This window comes from Hypanus sabinus, unplaced genomic scaffold, assembly GCF_030144855.1.
Source record: "Hypanus sabinus isolate sHypSab1 unplaced genomic scaffold, sHypSab1.hap1 scaffold_160, whole genome shotgun sequence".
Classification (NCBI taxonomy): Eukaryota; Metazoa; Chordata; class Chondrichthyes; order Myliobatiformes; family Dasyatidae; genus Hypanus; species Hypanus sabinus.
In genome coordinates this window covers 376570-397922 of record NW_026779679.1, presented here as the reverse complement: position 1 = coordinate 397922, position 21353 = coordinate 376570, and the positions used below count along the sequence as shown (strand labels likewise).

Below are 21353 nucleotides of genomic sequence, written 5' to 3'. Positions count from 1 at the left end.
TCTCTGAAATTAAATTAGACCTTTGAACCTTTGATGTAATTATTGATGAAAGTTGGGTGGAGATTCATGCAGAGCAAAATCAACGGTAGGGCTGGCTGGGCTGAATGTAAGGAACTTCAGTGAAGGAGACTGCAAATAGCTTTAGTGTGCAATTGTGGGTCTATAAGGCTGTCTCTGAGCTGTACTCTCCCTTCAAGATAGGCATCATTTCTGATGAGAAGGGCTTCTGATTATCCTGTGAGCCTTGGTATCGTTTTTCAATATGACAAGACAACTGGCAGAATGTCAATGGTGGGATAACAAATGCAGTCTTTACTACACAATGCCAGTGCTGCTCCCTCCACATGACAGTCCAGCTACCCCAGCACTGTGAACGAGATGAGATTGCTGTATTGTTACAACATCCTGTCATTGCTTTTGAACATTATTATTCCCACCATGCTGGCCAAATCCTGAGTTTAGACAGTGAAAATCTGAGCTTTCACATCAACACACGTACACTTGGTTGGAATCTACCCCTACTGCATCAGGATTTGAGATAACTGCTACAAGTCACAGGGTTTTCAACCCAAAATGAGGTTCCTCAGCACTTCTGTGAAGCGGTGGATGGGCTCTATTTCTTTGCAAGGTTAATTTGGATTGGTCCATGCTCTTTGACCTTGCTCACATGTTTTCTGGAATCAAGAATTTCACTCTTTTACCCTTCTTATACGCGAAAGTACTTACATAACTCCTCTTTTCTCGAAAGGTTCTGTGATCTACTGAATTATTCCAAAATCCCCAGCCCAAGGTACAGGCTGCATACCCAGAGACACTCCACATGCAAAGGTACACCGCTGAGCTCATCTCTAAATAATGAACTCGATTTTATTACCGACTAAGTGAATCGGTGCCGTCAGTTAAATTACTTTCCATCCCCACTTTACTAGTGTGATTCTTGGCCAGCTGAAATGGACCCCACAGGAGTAGCAAAGTTTTGATGGACACGGGCGGATGTAAAAGATGTATTTCTCTGTTAAAAAATTGGTAAAACAGTTATACATTCAGTAAAACAGGAGATTTTTTCGATTAAGTGAGAAGTAGAATTCGGGAAGGTTTCGGCAATCAGCCGAGGATTAACCATTGACCCAATAGTTTAGTCCCACGAACATGAAGCAGCACCACTCTGTGAGGACATGTGATGCAATGTCTCAGCCATTTCAACTACTGCTCCCTGTGTAATATCCCGGATCGAATGAGAGGGAATGAATTATTCTGCTTTCTACAAAACTATTTGCATACGGTGTCTGCGATTGTTGAATTGTGTGCAATCTGTGAACAATAGATACAAGACTTAATACATGTGCAACTGTGCTACTGAGTGTATGAATGCTTGTTATGAACCTGGTTGATAGACGGTGATCAATGGGATGATGGTTAATGAGGCAGTGGCGCACAATGCATGTATGATGCAAACACGTAGAAATCTGTAGATCCTGGGAATTCAAGTAAGACACACAAAATACAGGCCAGGCAGCATCTGTAGAAAGAAGCATAGTCGACGTGTCGGGACGAGATCTTTCATCAGGACTAACTGAAATAACAGATACTGGGAGATTTGATAAAGAGAGGGGGAAAAGATATCCGAAATGAATGCAGAAGACAGGAGGGGGAGGGGATAAAGCTCAGAGCTGGAAAGCTAATTAGCAAAAGGGATACCAGGCTGTAGAAAGAGGAGGATCACGCGACGGGAGGCTGGGAAGAAAGAAAGGGGGTTGGAGCCCCGGAGGAAGACGGAGAGCAGGCAAGGAATATTGTTTAAGGGACAGAGAGAGAAAAGACAGAGTGAAAGAAATAAAAGTGGGAAGGGGAAAGAAATAAATGAATAAGCAAACAATTAAATGAATAAATAAATAGATAGGCAGATGAATGAATGAATTAATGAATGAATAAGTGTTGGGGTAAGAGGAGGAGGAGGGGCATTAACGAAAGTTAGAGAAGTCAATGTTCAGGCCATCAGATTGGAGGCTACGCTGACGGAATATGAGGAGTTGTTCCTCCAACCTGAATGTGGCATGATCTTGACAGTAGAGGATGCTCTGGATAGACAGATCAGAATGGGAATGGGACGTGGAATTAAAATGCATGACCACTGGGAGATACAGCTTCCTCTGGCAGACAGAGTATAGGTGTTCAGTGAAATGGTCTCCCAGTCCGAGTCGGTTCTCACCAATATCTAGAATGCCGCACTGGGAGCACCAAGCACATATTTCGGCCCCTCCCCCAATTTCTGCTTTGCGAGGAGTTCCCTACCTTCACGACTCCCTCGTCCATTCATACCCGCGATCGCTTCCCACCGATCTCCCTCCCGGCGCTTGTCCTTGTAAGCGGAACAATTGCTACACCTGCCTTTATACTTCCTCCATCACCACCATTCATGGCTCCAGAGAGTCCTTCCAGGTGAGGAAGTGAGTCTGTGAGTCAACTGCTGTGACATACTGCGTCCGGTGTTCCTGGTGCGGCCGCTTCATGTTCTCGTTCTGTTCATGTGCCTCGTCCTGTCCTTGTACCTCGCCCAGCCAAAGGCTACCTCGCGCAGCCCGGTGCTGGCGTTCCCCCGTCCTGTCCATGAGTCTCACGTGCAGTCCTGTAGCCACGCCACGACCTGTAGCCACGTTTTGTCCTCGCCTAGATTCGTGTTCCGTACCCGAGTCAAGACTTAGGTTTTGGGTCCTCGTCCGGCTCGGAGCCCTAGCCCAGGCTCCATGTTCCTTGTTTTACGTCCGTGTCCCTTGTCACTAGACCAAGTCCAAGCCCAGGCCCTGAATCCTAGTCTCGTCCAAGGCCTGTGTCAATGTACTGCGGAATTCACTCCTGTCTTCCCTTGTTTTCTTGACCAACTTAGTCCTGTTCCTAGTCCCTTAGTATCTGTGTCTTGCATTTGGGTCCGCACCAACGCCCCCCCCCCCACTTGTGACAAGTGATTAAGTTTCGAAACAACCAATTAGAACTAATAACTCAAAGGTAATGATTTGTGTATCCATTAGAAACACGTTTATTAAAAGGGCAGAATGCAATTTTTGATACTGAGTGATATAAAAAATGAACATTGCCCCTTGAATGTGCCCATGTTGAATTTTATAATTAAGTCAAATGGCATTATTTGTGCCACTGGTTAATTGGGGAAACCGCTTATTTAGGACAACACTTAATTATAAATAAATAAATTGCAAAAACATTGGATTCCTTTGTTTATTTGGAAAACAATGCCACTTAATTGGGGCAGGAATCTGCTGCCAAATAGGTTCTAACTAGCGTCAGTCACATGCAAGTTATGTGGCCATTATGCACTACGCTGTACTTAAAACAACCGTTTTAAATAGCATCACGAGTGTGTTCGTATTCAAAGAGGAGTGAGTTTTGTCATTGATCAGGCAAATGATAAACAGTAAGACAATTCGGAACTGCTTTCCTCACTGCGGTTTCAAGCATTCAGGCTTGCGGATGCCAGAAACGTCTAAGGTGAAATGAAACAATTTCAATACTTCATCTAGTTAGGTACTATGATTAATTTAAAGGTATCAGCAATCATCTTGAATATTACAATTAAAATGGGGATTTGGAGGTTCAAATCATCGATAGCACTGTTTGAAAGCTGTCCACTATCTGCACTTGGTTTCTCTGATAATTTTATTTATTTACAATCAATCAAAAAAACATGTCAGTGAACACTTAATGAATTACAGCATAATAATTAGGAACTGAGACTGTTTTATATACTGCAGTGATTTTGGTTGTGTTCTAATGTATTCTGTATTTCCTTTAAACACGTACTTCGTTACTTATTTATAAGTAAGTTTGTATTTTTTTAAACTTTGTTAACGATTTCCAGGAAACCGGCTCACTGGGGCAACCATTTAATCAGGCCAAAATGTACAATTCTTCGTGTTCCCCAATTAACTGGAACGCACCATCTTTGAAATCTAGGCAGATTAATTTATGATTTCACACAGAAACATTATAATAGTCAGTACACTCGTCATTTAAACAGAAATACGAAATTCATTGGACAGAACTCAAGCGTCCTTTCACCATATTACAGATAATGTCGCTTTGAGCCATAACTTAGCGTGTTGAACATTTTACTTATATACATGTATGATAAGCATTGTGAAAGTCATCTATACCATGTATAAAATGTTCATGGAGAGGAGCTGGTTGTTGATTTTATCTTGCTGCTCCAATATTTTTATATTGGCAGAAGAGAAGATGCTTGAAGGTTTTCTTGAAGGTAGCATTGCATAGTGCATAGCAGGCTGGGTTGAGAGTACTGTTGATGTAACAGAGCCAGTATCCAATACTCCATACTGTGTTAGGGACGCAGACTGAACATAAAGTGTTAATGAGTACCATGACACTGTATGGCGTCCAGGTGATAATACATGCCAGCAGAATAGCCAAGATTGTCCTGGTCACCTTATTCTCCCGGGTTACAGCTCCCTTCTTTTTCTTAGCAGGGGTGTTTGTCATTTTAATGATCATGTGGGCTGCGGCGAGCTCTCTGTTTTTACCACTGTTGGTGCTGTTGTCTGACACCATTTCAAGTGTAGTAGCACTGTAGTCACTCTTTTTAACTTTCGTGACATCTTTTATGCCGAAGAGCTTGGAGTTGCGATTGCTAAAATGTCTTTGTGCACTGGAGACCTTTGTGCTCTCATCAATCGTTCCTTCCTCCTTCTGGATGGAAGGGACGACACTAAGGGAAGTCGTGTGATTGCAAACCCCCATTTCCTCTCCTTGGCCACAGTGATACGTAATTACTTTACCAGCTGCCTTGCCATTTTGTACTTCGACATTCTGCAATACATCAGGTGCACTTGACATGTTGTTATTATTCGGTTTCATTATTTTGCCTCGCTCTAGACTGGGAGAGATGGTGCCTTTGTTTGACTCTGGCTGTTCCTTATCCTTCTTGATCCGACTCTTGCTAGCACGGGATATGTGCACATACAAAATAGTCATGGTAATAACAGGTAGATAGAAGGCTGCTATTCCAGTGCCAAAAGTGACAACTGGATTTGAGAAGAACTGTATATGACACTCACCCACTTTAACTGTCCGTCCACCTACAATGAACTGCCAGAAGAGAATGGTAGGAGCCCAGAGGATAAATGACAGCACCCAAGCAGCTGCAATCATCATCCGTGCCATCTTGGTGGTTCTCTTCACAGGGTAGCTGAGAGGCTTTGTCACACAGAAATATCGGTCAAAGCTGATGATAAGCAGGTTCATGATAGATGCATAACCAGCAACGTAATCTAGAGCCAGCCATAAATCACACACCAATGGGCCCATGGGCCAGTAGCCAATGATGCTGTACATGGTGTAAAGGTTCATAGAGAACACACCAATGATTAAATCAGCACAGGCTAAACTGAAAATAAAATTGTTGTTAATTGTTTGTAACTGTCTGTTTACTTTAATAGAAAGCATAACCAGAATGTTTCCGATAATGGTCACCAGACTCAAAGATAATGCTACAATCAAAATGAAGATTAGTTCAACTGTTTTGTAAGCGCTCCCTCTTTCAATGTCTGTTAGGTTGCTGAGAGGTGAATTTGTCTGCGTTGAATTTGCCATCCTTTCCCTCTGAGTTAGCACTGAAGTGGTCTAAACGTAGAAAATAGGAGAATAATGAGAAATATTCGCAAACAAGCAATAAAGGTTTTCTAATTGAAGTCTCAGCAGCAAGAAGACCATATGTAGTAAAACAAAAAGTTAAAGATTATTGCTGAGTAAAGATGTTGATGCCCGACATTGCAAACAAGTTTTCATCAGATTGGTCCACCTTTATGCACTTAAAATGATGGGGAAACTCTGAACCCTTGGTTCGCTTTAGTGCACGTGTTTTAAAATCAAAATTTATATGAACACGAGAAATCCCAGAAATTACGCAAGAAAAACAGATGCACAGGATCTGTGCAGGAGGAACAACCATCCAATCCAATAAACTTGCAGTCAGAAGTAGAAATGAAGAAATGTACCGCAATAGGAGAAGAATCTAAGATTGAGTTACGTCAGCTCAACCTCATGTGTTTCAAAACAGAATGCTAAGGCACCATGTGGTTTAACACTGATGATTTTCGCTAGTTATGAAACCCATGAGAACACTAAACAATGATGGTCTAATTTTCTTGAAACTAATAGCTTTGTTTCAAGCTATTAGTTTATATGACATGTACAAAAAGGATAGTTGACACCTGAAGCCAAGGGGCAACAATATCCTTGTGGGCAGGTTTGATGGAGTTGTGGGGGATGATTTAAACTAATTAGGCAGGGAGGATGTGACCTGGAATGATAGGTCTGAAGACGGGGCAGTTAGTATGCAAGTAGTTGGATTGTGTAGTGAGACTGTGAGGAAGGACAGGCAGATGATGGGACAAAGTTGTAGTCAGTGGGATGAGTTGAAGTCTAATGTGCTGACAAAATCGAAGAGCGTAAGGAATAAATGTCTGAAGGTGTCATATTTGGAAGCACACTGTACAGTTTATGGAATAAGGTAATGATTAGAGATTGCAGGTATGACATTGTGGGCATTACTGAATTGTGGCTGAAAGAGAATCATAGTTGGGAGATTAACGTTAAAAGATAGATTGTACGGAAAGTACAGGCAGGTAAGTAGAGGTGGTGCAATGGCTTATTTAGTAAAAAAAAATAAATCAAATCCTTAGAAATAGGAAACATTGGACTGGAAGATGGAGTATCCTTGGGAGTAGAGTTAAGAAACTGCAAGGGTAGAAAAGACCCTGATGTGAGTTATATCCAGGCCTTCGAACTGTGGCCTAGAGGTGAGGCACAGACAGGCATGTAAAAATGGTAATGTTACAGTAGTCATGGGGTATTTCAATATGTAGGTAGATTGAGAAATTCATGTCGGTGCCGAACTCCAGGAGATGGAACTTGTGGAAAGTTTACAAGGTGGGTTTCTAGAACCGCTTGTGGTTGAGGCCACCAGGTGAAAGGCAATTTTGGATTGCGTGATGTGTTATGGACCAGATTGCATTAGGGAGTTTAAGGTAAAGGAACCCTTAGGAGACTGGTATCATAATATGATAAATTCACTCTGCAGTTTGGGATTGGAGAAAATAAAATCATATATATTGGTATTTCAGTGGAAAAAAAATAATACTGTAACAGAAGCATGAGAGTGGAGCTGGCAAAATTTAATTGGACGGGGACGGTACCAGGGATTACAGCAGAACAGCAATGGTTGGTGTATCTGAGAGCAATTCAGAAGGCGCAGTATAGATACATCCCGAATTATTCTAAAGGTAACAGTGGTTAACAACGGAAGTCAAATACAGCATAGAGGGAAAAGAAAGAACAGATAATACAGCAAAAATTGTGGGAAGTTGGAGGATTGGGAAGCTTTTAGAAACTAACAATCGGCAACTAAAAGTCATAAAGAGAGAAAGATGAAATATGAACATTAGTTAGCCAATAATATGATGATACCAAAACTATTTTTACAGAAATATAAAAAAGTGAAGGAGAGACGAGAGTGGATATCGGACCAATGGAAAATGATGCTGGAGTGATAGTAAAGGGGGAACAGAAATGGCAGACAAACTCAATACGTACTTTCTGTCTTTCTTCACTGTGTAGGACACTAGGAACATGCCAAAATCCAAAATTATAGGGGGCAGAATTGAGTTTTGTTGTTATTATTAAGGAGAAGGTGTTTTGAAGGTTGAAAGGTTGAATGTTAGATAAGTCACCTGGACCGGATGGACTACACTTTCGTGTTCTGAAAGAGGTAGCAGCGGAGGTTGTGGAGGTATTAGTCATGATCTTACACGAATCATTAGGTTACAGAATGGCTCTGGAATATTGGAAAAATGCAAATATCATTCTACACTTTAAGGGAGGGAGGCAAAGGAAAGATAATTATTAGCCAATCATCCTGACTTCAGTAGTTGGCGCTGCTGGAGTCATTATGAAGGCTGAGGTTTTGGTGTAGTTGGAGGCACCTGATAAAGCCGGCAAAGTCAGAGTGGTTTCCTTCAGGAGAAGTCATGCCTAACAAATCTGTTGGAATTTTTTGAGGAATGAAAAAGCAGGATAGTCAACAGAAAATCTGTGGATGTTGATTACCTACATTTTCACAAGGGCTTTGACAAGGTGCCGCACGAGTCTGCTTAGCAAATTAAGAGCCCATGGCATACTAAGATACTAGCATAGACAGAAGGTTGGCTAACTGGCAGAAGAGAAGGAGTGACAATAGGGGGTATTTTCCGGTTTGCTGCAGTCAATTGGTAGTGTTCCACAGGGATCTTTGTCGCAGCCGTTTCTTTTCACGTTATTCGTCAATGATATGGATGACCGAATTGATGGCTTTATGTCAAGTTTCAGTATTACACAAAGAGATTTGGAGGGGCAGGTGGCGTTCAGGAAAAAAGGTATCTGCAGAAGGTTTCGACAAACTGGGAGAATGGGCAGATGGAATGTAGTGCAGGGAAGTGTACCTAAGTCATGCACTTTGGTAGAAGGATTAAAGGCATATACTATTTTCTAAATGTACAGAATATTTAACAGTCAGACGTGCAAAGGAACTTGGGAGTCCCTGTTCAGGATTGCCTAATGGTTGACGTGAGGGCGGATTCAGTGATCGCTTTCATTTCAAGAGGACTAGAAAATAAGAGCAAGGATGTAATCCTAGGGCATTATAACCATTGGTCAGACCACACTTGGAGCATTGTGAGCAGATTTAGGTCCCTTATCTAAGAAAAGATGTGCTGGCATTGGAGAGGGTCTATAGAGATCCAGCGGAATTCAATGAGGAGAATTTGATGGCTCTTGGCCTGTATTCACTTGAGTTTAGAAAAATGTATGGGAATCTCATTGAAACCTATCAAAAATTGAACAGCCTTAATAGAGACGATTTGGAGAGGATGTTTCTTATTCTGAGGGAGATTAATTTTGAATTAGTTTCCGGTATGCCCATTTATGTGCAGCTTGAAACATTTCTTCTCAATTCTCGTTTGAACTCTGAATGATCTGAGATGTGTATGCAATTATTTTACATTAGCAAAATCACAAAATGCTGAATGAACTCAGCAGAGATTTGCCAGAACATTCTATGTGTTGCTTTGGATTTCCAGCAACTGCAGATGTTTTCGTGTTTTTCTACATCAGCAACGTGTTCATTTGTCCGGTGCTAACACGACGTTGATCTGTCTATTATATCTCTGTTCGTATCTGTGTTTCGTTTGTGTGTGTGTGTGTGTGCGTGCGTGTGTGTGTGTGTGTGTGTGTGTGTGTGTGTGTGTGTGTGTGTGTGTGTGTGTGTGCGTGTGTGTGTGTGTGTGTGTGTGTGTGTGTGTGTGTGTGTGTGTGTGTGTGTGTGTGCGTGTGTGTGTGTGTGTGTGTGTGTGTGTGTGTGTTTGCGTATCACCAGTAAGGTGTTGAAGCACTGAAGGCAGTTCAAAATGGGAAACCGCAGGGGTGTCGGTCAGGCGGTGTCGGTGCACTTCGCTTACAGATGTGCAATTAGTCAACAAATCCCTTAAATCTATAAATGAGACTGCACGGTAATGAGGTCAGTCTTTGTCATTGGAGCTCCCGCATTATTTCCTCCAGATGAATCACTGGTTAGATAACGCCCAAGAATTGTTGATGTAGTTGTCTTCTATTGGCCAAATTCTTACATCAGAAAGGATGGTTTTAAATTAAATTGTTTGTTCAGTTAACTGTAACTAAGAATGTTAGTCAGCGGTGCAACCATTCTCAGGAGACCGATACTTTGTATAAACCAGCGCCGGTTTGACGAAATCAGCTCAAAATATCTGCCCGAGCTGTGGATTTGGGAGTTACAGAATGCATACATTCTCTATGAAATGGATTATTCTCTCATCTGGCAGATAGTGAAAGTCTACAGTCCTTTTATTTCAGCCTTTGGAATTCCCGGTAGGCCGCAGTGTCTCCTGCCGTTGATGGGAATTGAAGTTTTATTATAATATTGTGATCGCTTCTGTCGCTGGTTTCCACTCTCACTTGTCCAGTCCCGGTGTTTTGCATTTCAGGAATGGAATGGAAATACCGGGAATGTGTATTCTGGCATCCGGATCGAAAACAAACTGCTGCAGGAATTTAACGAATCGGCCAACGTCTGTGGAATTGAACGAGTTGGACAGCGTTCTTCCAGCAGTTTGTGTTCAGTAATTTGATGCTCCGGTTTATGTGCTTTGGTCTGCAGCAGCTGCCCTGTATTTGGGAATACTGGGTTTTCACAGCCCGCTAATGCTAAACGAATTGATTGTGTGCAGTTGTACTTGAACGGATGTCCGAGTTAGCTGTAACAATAAAATGATCTTTTGGTAATAAGAATTTAGCAAATGCGAGGAGTTCTTTTTTTCTCAACTTGCTGTTCCCTCTCTCTCATGCAGCGAACTTGGTGGCGATTGTGATCTTGCTCCGGGGAAAGTGCGGTCTCTCCAAATGTGTCACTCGATACATGATGGGAATGGCAACGGCCGATCTCCTGGTTGTTATCTCGGATCCGCTGCTGGGGTGGACTGCATCGTTTTATTTTCCCCGATCATTCCTTTTCATCACTCCTGTGTGTAGTCTCGGTGGATGGCTGGTATTTGCGAGCACTACGACCTCCGTCTGGCTGACTGTCGCTTTCACCGTCGATCGATTTGTGGCTATTTGCTGTGAGAAGCTGAAAACAAAATATTGCACCGAGACAACGGCGGCCGTGGTTATCGGGACAGTGAGTGTGCTGACCTGCTTGGAGAGTGTCCCCTGGTACTTTATATACGAGCCTGTCGTACCAGTCGATAGTGTTCCCTGGTATTGTGCTCTTACATCGAGTTTCGGAATCTCTCCGGCATGGGCCGTATTTGAATTTTTTCACCGCATTTTCACCCCTTGTGCCCCATTATTTCTGATTTTGCTGTTCAATATACTAACTGTCAGGCGGATTCTAGCAGTCAGTCGAGCCCGTAAGGGGCTCCGGGCACAAAAGAGTGGAGAGACTGACAGGGACTGGGAGATGGAGAACCGACGCAAATCCATCATTTTGCTCTTCACCATATCCTGTAGTTTCATATTGTTGTGGGGAACACAAGTGGTATTTTATGTCTATCAACTAATTTCAATGAGATATGTTTATTCTGTCCCGGACCCCTGTTACATCGCAGAAGAGATTTCCGCGATGCTGCAGGTTCTCCGTTCCTGCACCAACACTTGTATTTGCGGACTGACTCAGAGCAAATTCAGAGAGGAACTGAAGAATGCAGTGAAATACCCGTTGAATCGGATTTTTATGAAGAGATTTAGAAAACAAACAATGTGATGAACAGAAATACAAAGTAAACATGAGAAAATCTCTTAGATCCTCGGAGACCAAAAACACCACATACAAACTCAGAATCCCAATGAATAGTGTCGGCCGTTGTTTATTCTTATCCATAGAAATTTCATTTGCATAAATACTCCCTCTCTTATTAAAATGAAAGTTCAGGCGAGCCTTTTACCCCTGCTTTTCGATTTTGACAACACTGCCTCATCCCTGAGTATAACTTCGTCTGTGTTATACACTCATGCCCCGATCCTAACCCGTCTTCATGTACACACTATTTCTCTCCTCCTTTTCTACCTATAAGTTCTCATTCCCTCTGCCACCTTCTACTGTCTTCCAGCTAGAGCACTTTAACTGAGCTTTAGAACACAAAACACCGAACGGTAAGAATACAGATACTGCTACAGCCGCTGCCAGAGCGGATGATAAACGGCTTCACAACATCTTGCACGATTCTGTAAAGGCACTTACCTTTATGAAAGCTGTCAGCAATTGAGCGGTGATGGAATTGCCGGGAGGGAGCGCAACAGAGAAACGAAGTGAGGGACAGCAGCCGAGTGAGAGTAAGAGAGAAACAGTCAGAACGAATTATATTAGGAAGTTGGTATGTCGATATTCTCATACGCGTGGATAACAAGGAGGAGGAGACTTTAGGTCAAAGAGCAGTAAGGCGGTTAAAACCTTCGGGGATTTAGTCAATGAGGCGACCGACACACATTCAGGCAAACATGCAGTAACAATTTGTCATCATGGTCAGCACACACACAGTGAGCTGGAGGATAGCGCCAATCTCTAAAACAATCTCCCTTTCCCTCTCTTCCACAGTCAATCTTCCGGGACCCCAACCACGGTCTCTCACTCCCAAAGTTCTCTGCTCCTTACACCCTCCCCTCTGGATCGCTCTCCACACAGACTCTCTTCGTTCCTACTCTCTCTTTCTCTCAGTTTTACTCCATTATCTCTCCCCCTGGTCTCCCTGTCTGCTCAAAATCTCTCTCCCTTTCCCTCTCTCTCTCCCCAGTCTCTCTCACTCTCGCCCGTCTCTCTCGTTGTGCTCAGAGTCTCTTCCCCCATTTCCACTCACCACAATCTCGCTCTCCCCGTCTCTCTCTCCCGTGTCTCTTCTCTTCCAGTTTCATTCCCCGTCTTCCTCACGTCTCTCTCCTGGATCCTCATTCTCCCGACCACTCTCTACAGCATCGCTCTCTCACCGTCCCTCTCAGCCCATTATCCCACTCTATTCCATTCTCTCCCCTTCGATCTCTCAATCTGCCATTCATGCTCCCTTAGTCTCTCTCCCTCCTACTCTCCTCGATATCTCTACCCGTCTCTCTCTCCCCTGTCTCTTTCTTCCAGTTTCATTCCCCGTCTTCCTCACGTCTCTCATTCTCATTGACCCTGCCGCGGTCTCCAGCATCTCTCTCTCCCCGTCCCTCTCAGCCCATTGTCCTACTCTTCTTCTATTCTCTCCAACTCGATCTCTCACCGTCTTCGCTTCATGCTTCCCTAGTGCCTCTCCCTCCTACACGTCTCGTCTTTCTGTCCCGTCTCTCTCTCCCGCAGCCTCTCGCCGTCAGATTTGTATCGTCCCCAAAGTCTTCACGGGTACTGGTGAGCATTAAAAAAATTGCCGGGGATTCTTCATTGTTACCTTTTCGTAAATACTCTTCCTGTACCAGGATTTAGAAATGGCGAGGACAGGAAATTAAATTCCAGCTGCAGCCACTAAATTTCTTTCCAGTTCCATTTCCCACCCTTAATAAATGAACTGCTCTGATCTCAGAGGTTTTGTCACAACGATATTTCCATGAGGCCGACATGATTCCTATGGAGTTATATATGCGTGTTTACTTTTCCGATGGCCCAATCAAATCGGGAGCGAGACAGGAGGCAATTCAGAGGCCTGTGAGTGCGTTTACGAACGGAACTTTCGAGAGCTTTCAGCTATTGTTCAACTGAACATTTGAATTGGGACTCAGAGAGGAGGCTACTCCCGGGACCGTGAGGGTGATTAAGATTAAAGCTGTTCTCACGTTCTTGTGGGGTTTTTCTGCAGCACTGATCTCCCTCCCGGCACTTATCATTGTAAGCAAAACAAGTGCTACAGCTAGCCCTACCAATTAGGGCCCCAAACTGTCCTTTCAGATCAGGCGACACTCTGTACGGTGCTCCCGGTGTGACCTCCTGTAAAACGGCGAGACCAGTTCACCGAGCACCTATGATCTGTCCGCCGGATCCAGCGGGATCACCCAAATGAATTCTACTTCTCATTCCTAGTCCGATCTGTCGATCCATAGTCTCCTCAACTGCCGGGATTACGTCACACTTCGGCTGGAGGAACAACATCTTATATTCTGGGTTTGTAGCCTCCGAGCTGAGTGTCGATTTTTCAAACTCCCACTTCACCATTTTCCATGCCCTTGCCCCTCACTTATGTTATCTCCTTGACCGCCCATTCACTCCCTCTCGTGCTCCTCGTTCACCCATCTTTTTCTTTTATTTTTTCCATGGTCTTCTGTCCCTTTCACCAATCAAATCCCAGCTCTTTGCTTCATCCGAGTTTCACCTATCGCCTGGCGTCTCTCTCTCCCTTCTCCGCACCAATCAAATCTACTCCTCAACTTTTCTTCTGCAGTCCTGCCGAAGGGTTTTGGCCCGAAACGTCAAGTAATTTTATTTTGTATAGATGTTGCCTGATTTGCTGACCTCTCCAGCATTTTGTGTGTGTGTTGCTCGGATTTCCAGCATCTACAGATATTTTCTAGCGAGAATGGAGCGGCTTCACCGAGAACAAACTTTGTCGAGCAAGTATCTGATCAGTTTATTCTTCATTCGTCCTCTGATAGTGCGGATGGTCCCAGTGCAGATGTGTTTTCTTTTTATGAGGTATTGATATTCCGTGATTTTCTCCCGGATAGTGACATCTTCAGCAGGTGTACCGAGCGACATTTCCTTATGGAAATCAATAAGAAACTGGAATTGCAGCTCGATGATCGTCGGGTCATAAGGGACACTGAGGAGTTGAAAGATAAGGGCTGCAAGGAGATGGTCACCACAATGTTTTAGGAGACATACACCTCAGTGAGTGTCAGGAGCTGGTAAGAAATGAACAGCCAGTGCCGATTACAACCGGGATCAGCCTCAGAAATCAGTGTACCACTTTGGGCACTGTGGGGAGGGACGAGCTAGCAGTGTAGCCACAGCGATCGGGTCAATGTCTCTGAAACTGACACGATTGCTCAGATGGGACGGGGAAGGGGTAGGAGAGAAGGGGACTGTAGTTGCGATCGGGAATTAGTTAGTAAGAGAAGTGGACATGAGATTCTGTGGTTGCATTCGAGACACTGAGATAGTCTGCTCGCTTCGAGGTATCAGGATTACAGGTGAATATCAGAGGGGTACGGGTAATTGACTGATCGGTCGGAGGATTGGGCAGTAGGTAAGCAAGCAGAGGGATTGTTTAATGAGACGGTCAGGAAGGACAGTGCAAAACCACAGGAGTGGAATAAGTTGCGATGTAACTGGTGGACAAGTTCGAAAGGGGTGATTACCGCAGGAGAGAAGGAGTTACATTAGAATACAAGCAATATACGAAATTCTCTCTCTCTCTCTCTCTCTCTCTCTCTCTCTCTCTCTCTCTCTCTCTCTCTCTCTCTCTCTCTCTCTCTCTCTCTCTCTCTCTCTCTACCCCTCCCTCTCTCTCTCTCTGTCGAAGACAGTCGTGTTTCTTTCCTGTTTCCGACTTCATGAGCCTTCGTTTTACTAGTTTCCCGGGAGTTATTTATTATCCCATCAGAGTCTGTGCCATCTTATCTCTTGGAAACGTTGTACCTGAGACAAGACTTAGAAACAGGACAAAATGTCCATATGGAATAAATCATGATTTCCGTAACTAGCATCGGGTAAGTGCGTCTATGGACATCTACAGTCTATAAAAGTACTCACGCTGAGTTGTAAAACATCACTGTGCAATGGTCTTTGCTGAACTCTCGCAAAACATTCCCACTGTATAGACTGAAAAAAGTCTAACAAAGATCGACGTTTTTTGTTACATGTCTTAGCATATGGCAAAGAGGATTCAAATATAACTCTGTCCTCACACCAGTGCAAAATTCGTTGTATTGAATTTATTGATTAGGGAGCGGGGCGTAAATTCATAAGTTTTTCATCTATTAACAGATACAATATTTTACCACGCTTTGCAGTCCCCTTTCCAGCTTTCATGCACACATAATCCATTTCTCCTGCACCTTCATCTGTGTTTAATGAACACTCAATTACCCAAGCAGGCATACCTTCTCCGTGTTACCTCCATACACGCAACCTGTCACATATCCAATCTCAAATCCTCTACTTTACTCGCAAATAAACCTTAAAATCCTGCCAGAAGACCTGTCCGGGACCTATCATACAGGCATGGTAGCAAAGAGGCGCGGCGTCGCCTTTGCTTCCTCATAGGTCTGCGGAGATTTGTCATGTAATCAAAAATATTGGCAAACGACAGAGGACTCTGGAGTGTGTTGATTGACTGCATTACGGTCTGGTGTGGGTACAGAAATGCCATTGAGAGGAAAATCCGACGCGGGTGGGGGGATGATTCGGTCGAGTATACCTCTCAACCTTCGATAACACCTCAATAAAACGTTGCCGTAGGATAGCAGCGTCTATCATTGGTGATTCTCATCACCCAGGTCGTTCTCTTTCCTCGCTGTTGCCATCAGGTAGATGGTACAAGAGCTTCTGGACTCGCGCCACCAGGCTCAAGAGCACCAGATACCGGTTAACCATCAGGTTCTTGAACAAAATGGGATAACGACATTCATTTAAATACACCCTTTTTATTTCATGCTTAGGGTTTATTGAGATTTATTTATATCTGCATTTACAAATGTTTGTTGCCCATTGATCCTGTTTACTATTGCTGTTCCATAGGTCAGCCAAGTGTGCACATAGGAAAAAATAATAATATCATGGTTGTATGTGGTGACATGTGTGTACTCTAATTAAAGATTTTTCTGTGAATATTTGAACTTTGAAGAATCCATATTCCTCATCTCACAATTGCACCTTATCTGACACACGTACCTTCAATCACATTCCGTATCTCTCACGTTTACATAGTCATTAAATACTGTCACTCTCTGACCGCGCAAATATAGAATCACGCAGAGCCACTTCTGGGTAAATTTGCACCTTAATTATATACAGATTTGCACTTATATAAACACATAAAATACTTGAATAACTGCCAGCATGACCGACAAAGTGGGAAACGACAAAGGGTCACCAGCGCACACATTTATATGTATATACAGAAATAAAAGCAGTAATATTACATCGGGCCATCCGCCGCTTACTCAATTGTTTACCTGTTTAACTTCTGATGGTGTCGCACAACACTCCACACACTGTCAGTCAAAATTCTCCACCACTATTCCTGCTTCTGACCACCCTCACCCCTCACTTGCCCCACTTTTGCCAGTTTCACATAACCACCAAATTGTATTCCACCTCGCGATCTCTGCGACCGCAGCGTTTTCCAATCTCGATTTTACGCAGCTCCCAACGACAGACACGACAACGGAACGTCTGGAATAACGGGAAAACTGCAGTGCGGGATCTGTCTGCTAGATTTCAAGGTCCAGGATAATGAGCTGAAATCCGCAAATGCACCATTTGCGTTTCTGAATGCCATTCGATTTTAAAGATCATAATGCTGATATTTTGAATTGACAGTGCACTATGCATGAACTTGATAAATTTGCATCACATTGACAGCAATATTGTGAGAAATCTGTGCTTTACTCATCCAAAGCAACGCACATAAAACCCTGTAGGAACTCAGCAGGCCAGTCAGCATCGATGGGAATGAATAAAGAGACGATGTCTTGATTCTAGAACCTACTTCATCTATATCGCTGATACATTTCCCATCAGAATGGTGCGAGATCGACGGATTAACCCTAGGACAGGATGACGGGTGGTGAACGCAAATTGGCAGTGGGGCACGTTGTACAAATTATTTGTTACAACGACTGCCGAGGTTGTTCAACTACTGAAGATCAGCTCCATAATCGAGGAATATTGATCCGTAAATAAATCCCGGAAGGATTATATAGTGTATCACCCCAGCTATTAGATGCTGCCCAAGAATCCCATCTGCTCCTCACATTTGTCCGAGTATGGACACTGTTCTCCCCATAAAAAATGAAATAGTCAATTTCCATCTACACTCTTGTATCGGCCGTCATCCAAGCACTCGTTGCACCAGTTCCCCCTCCACTTTTTTTTCCCTTCAATCCATGGTGCACCATGTACTCCAATCAGATTACATCTACTTCAGGCCTTTGAAATTTCTACCTATCTAGTCGTAGGTCCGTCCATCATTCCTAATCAACAGCCCCCTTCTCACTCGCCTAATCACCAATATTACTTGAATCGGCATCTTATTGGGGAATTGTAACCAGCCCAGTTTGAAAAGTTCACCTAAAAGTTGTCATCAACAATCACGTGTAGTACCAGTGTGAACAATACACTGAACCGCAGTTACATTGAGATGAAGAGAGCTGGAAAGTGTGATCACACGACAGTACCTCTATTTCCTGAGTGTAGTCAGAGACTTAGGACCGCTGCAACAGCAGTGGGAACCAAGAAGATATGTACAAAGAAAGCAGTTCAGAAGATCTGTTTGAATCTGCGGACTCGACTGCATTCAGGGATTCATCTTCGAATCTGAATGAGAACACCGCTTTATCACTAACTTAATTTAAACATCGGAGGATGAGTGTGTGCCTACGAGAAACCGTCATGCTGCTGTGACAATTATAGCCACCTGGGCTCAGGAGTACTTCGGAAAACCATTGTCACATAACACAGTCCGTCCAGAAATGCAACTTGAAACTGCATTACGCAAGGAGGAAGCCATGCAGAAACGCCGACAAGTTCTTTGGGCCCGAGCTCATCTCAGATGGACGAAAAGACTGTAGAACAATGTGCTGTGGTCAGATGAGTCCACATTTCAGCTAGTTTTCGGAAAAAAATGGGCGTCGAGTTCTCCGTGCCAAAGATGAAAACGACAATCCTGATTGTTATCAGCGAAAGGTGCAAAAGCCAGCATCTGTGATGGTATGGGGGTGCATCAGTGCCCATGGCATGGGTGAGATGAATGCTTGTGAAGGTACCATTGACTCTGAGGCGTATAGATTTTAGAGAGACATATGTTGCCATCAAGGCGGCGTCTCTTCCCAGGACGTACATGCTTATTCAGCAGGACAATGCCAGACCATATTTTGGACGGGCTACAACAGCGTAGCTTTGTCGACAAAGAGTGCGTGTGCTTGACTGGCCTGCTGCCAGTCCACATCTATCTCCAATTGAAAATGTATGGTGCATCATGAAGAGGAGAATCAGACAACAGAGACCACGGACTGTTGAGCAGCTGAAGTCATATATCAAGCAAGAATGGACAAAATTTCCAATTGCAAATTGCGAATTGCGAACGTTTGTTGAGTGTGTTGCAGCCATCAAATTCTAAATTTTTTGTCTATTTACAAAATACAATTAAGTTGGTCAGTAAAACTGTTGAAAATCTTTTCTCTGTACTTTTGTCAGTTAAATAAAGGTTCACGTGAATTAACATATCACAGATTTTTGTTTTTATTGCATTTTGGAAAACATTCCAACTTTTCTGGAAATGGGGTTTGTATATTCTGTGCGGAATCTTGATAATGTCTCCTCTACGGTGACCATCAACGTTGGCGCACGTCAGGGATGTGTGCTTAGCCTACTGCTCTGCAGCCAGTATCCTCACCCAGTAGACCTGACTGCATCATATAGATGCAGTTTAAATAAAACAAGACATCGGCTGTGTTTGGTTTGTCACCTAAAACACTCGAAAGCTTCTACAGATGTACCATGGCTATCATCTTGACAGGCTGCATCATTGTCTGGTACGGGGCTGGGGCACTATTGTACAGGATCAAAGGAAACTACAGAAAAATTGCAACATTTTTCAGCTCCATCTTGCCTATTGGCTTCCGTGGTGTCCCAGATATCTTCAAGGAGGGATGCCTCAGAAAGGCGAAGACTGTAACTGAGGACCATCCGACTCCCCCCCCCCCCCGATCACTCCATCACTCAGGACATGCCCGCTTCTCATTGCTACTGTCAGGAGGGAAGTGCAGCCTGAACGTACACATGCAGCGATCCAGGTGCAGTTACATTCGCTCTGAATTCCGATTCTTCAATAGACATTTAACCAATTAAAATTAACTCCCTTTTATTACTTCTGTTTTTGCACTACATTGACCTTAGTGTATCTCTAGCTATATATCTATATATCTATTGTGTGTGTGTGTGTGTGTGTGTGTGTGTGTGTGTGTGTGTGTGTGTGTGTTTATGTCTGCAGTGGGACATATATCCGCAGGCCGTATGGCTCTCTCAGTGGATCTGCATTTTTTTTTAGGGGGTTTATTAAAGTGCGATGCACGATAAACCTGAGCGTCCTTAAGCAGCGGTATTTACAGATTTTTAGACATGATGAAGATTCACCAGCGTATTCTACACTTCGTCCGGCTCCAAAGTCTTCCCGAATTAATATTTTATTTCTTGAATTCACTACATCGATTCAGCCGCTTTGCAATTGGGAATACAGAAATTATTTTAATGTCCTTGATGATACCAGATTTTTGACTGATTTTGAGTTCAGGAATTGCTTTATCTCTTTATGGCACGTTGGCAGAGTTTATATATATATATATATATATATAGCCTGCTATGGGGGAAGTTACTGATTGATCACGCAAAGAGCCACTCCAGACATTGCTCCCGAATTAAACAATATTTCCACAATTTATTGCATTGACCATGTAGCAGGGAATCTCACGATTACAAGTGTAGACAATATTAGAATAATTTCAATCACATGCTAAGATATAAGTAGATGTTAATTATAATTATCTTAATCCAATGATAGCCCATCAGTCTTTCATGCGGACACTTTCCCCTTTTCTCCAGAACATTCTAACCCCTACATTATTCTTCACATATGTAGTTATGCCTCGAGATACTTCTGCATGGTCAGATAGTTCCCGATATGAAGCTTTGTCTATCTTTAGAGAACAATGGCTAGTACGTCATCTGTTGCTGGTTAAGGTTTCATTCTGACTTGCCCCAGTGAAAGTATTGATGACTAGCTAATCATTGTTCTTAGTCTATACCCCTATTTACCTATCCCTCTACTCTATCATGTGAATCCGTAAATATGTTTTTCGCTGTCTTTTGTTGAGGAGAGATGAAGAAAGAGCATGTGGAGAGAGCTGGTAGACTACCGGACGGAGTGGACTGGGCTCTGAGGGTCGGAAGGTCGACAACGCCCGGAGGTGAACATTGTGGAAGAATGGCGACTGAGTGAGCTCCAGCATGCACTTTTGACTTTGCCCAGAATTGGGCCTTATTTTTTTTATTTTCCTCCCTAACCCTGTATTCAGATTAAGATTCATAAAGTTTACTTATTTAATGGCATATGGTGCACTGTCTGGTATTTTGTGTTGTGTGTTTGTAACTGGGCGGTACACTGCACAGCATCCACACAAATGATTTCTCAGTTTGGCGGGGTCAAAGGCTGATTCCACTAGACGAACACGAGCTGGACGAGCCTGAGGGTTACAATTGTGACGGCTACGTTCGGGATTGATTCCTTTGGATGCTGTGTGATTGCACCGTTCAAATCTCTGCTGGTATGGATGTTGCTGTTTAAAGCCAAAATCATATAGACATATTTCTTTGTTGAACACGGACTATAGAATGATAGCAAGGATTTTATCTAATAGATTATCTAAATACTCACCAAAATTAATACATATGGATCAAACAGGATTTATCAAAAATAGACAATCGTCAAATAATATAACTCGGTTAATTTTTATATAATTCATTTGGCACAAAAGAGGGAGGAAATGAACGTGGCAGTTGCTTTGGATGCGGAAAAAGCATTTCATAGATTGGAATG

General features: G+C 43.2%; 1 protein-coding gene across 1 annotated transcript; it reads right to left on the bottom strand.

Annotated features, from left to right (window-relative positions):
- Positions 1-4206: 4206 nt before the first annotated feature.
- On the bottom strand, positions 4207-5619 carry LOC132387176 (muscarinic acetylcholine receptor M2-like). The gene has a single exon (XM_059959523.1). The coding sequence runs from the start codon at positions 5617-5619 to the stop codon at positions 4207-4209; it is 1413 nt and encodes a 470-aa protein (XP_059815506.1).
- Positions 5620-21353: the final 15734 nt, after the last annotated feature.

What these genes read in the sequence shown, in the direction of transcription:
- LOC132387176 (XM_059959523.1), bottom strand. Translation starts at nt 5,619, where the DNA reads ATGGCAAATTCAACGCAGACAAATTCACCTCTCAGCAACCTAACAGAC.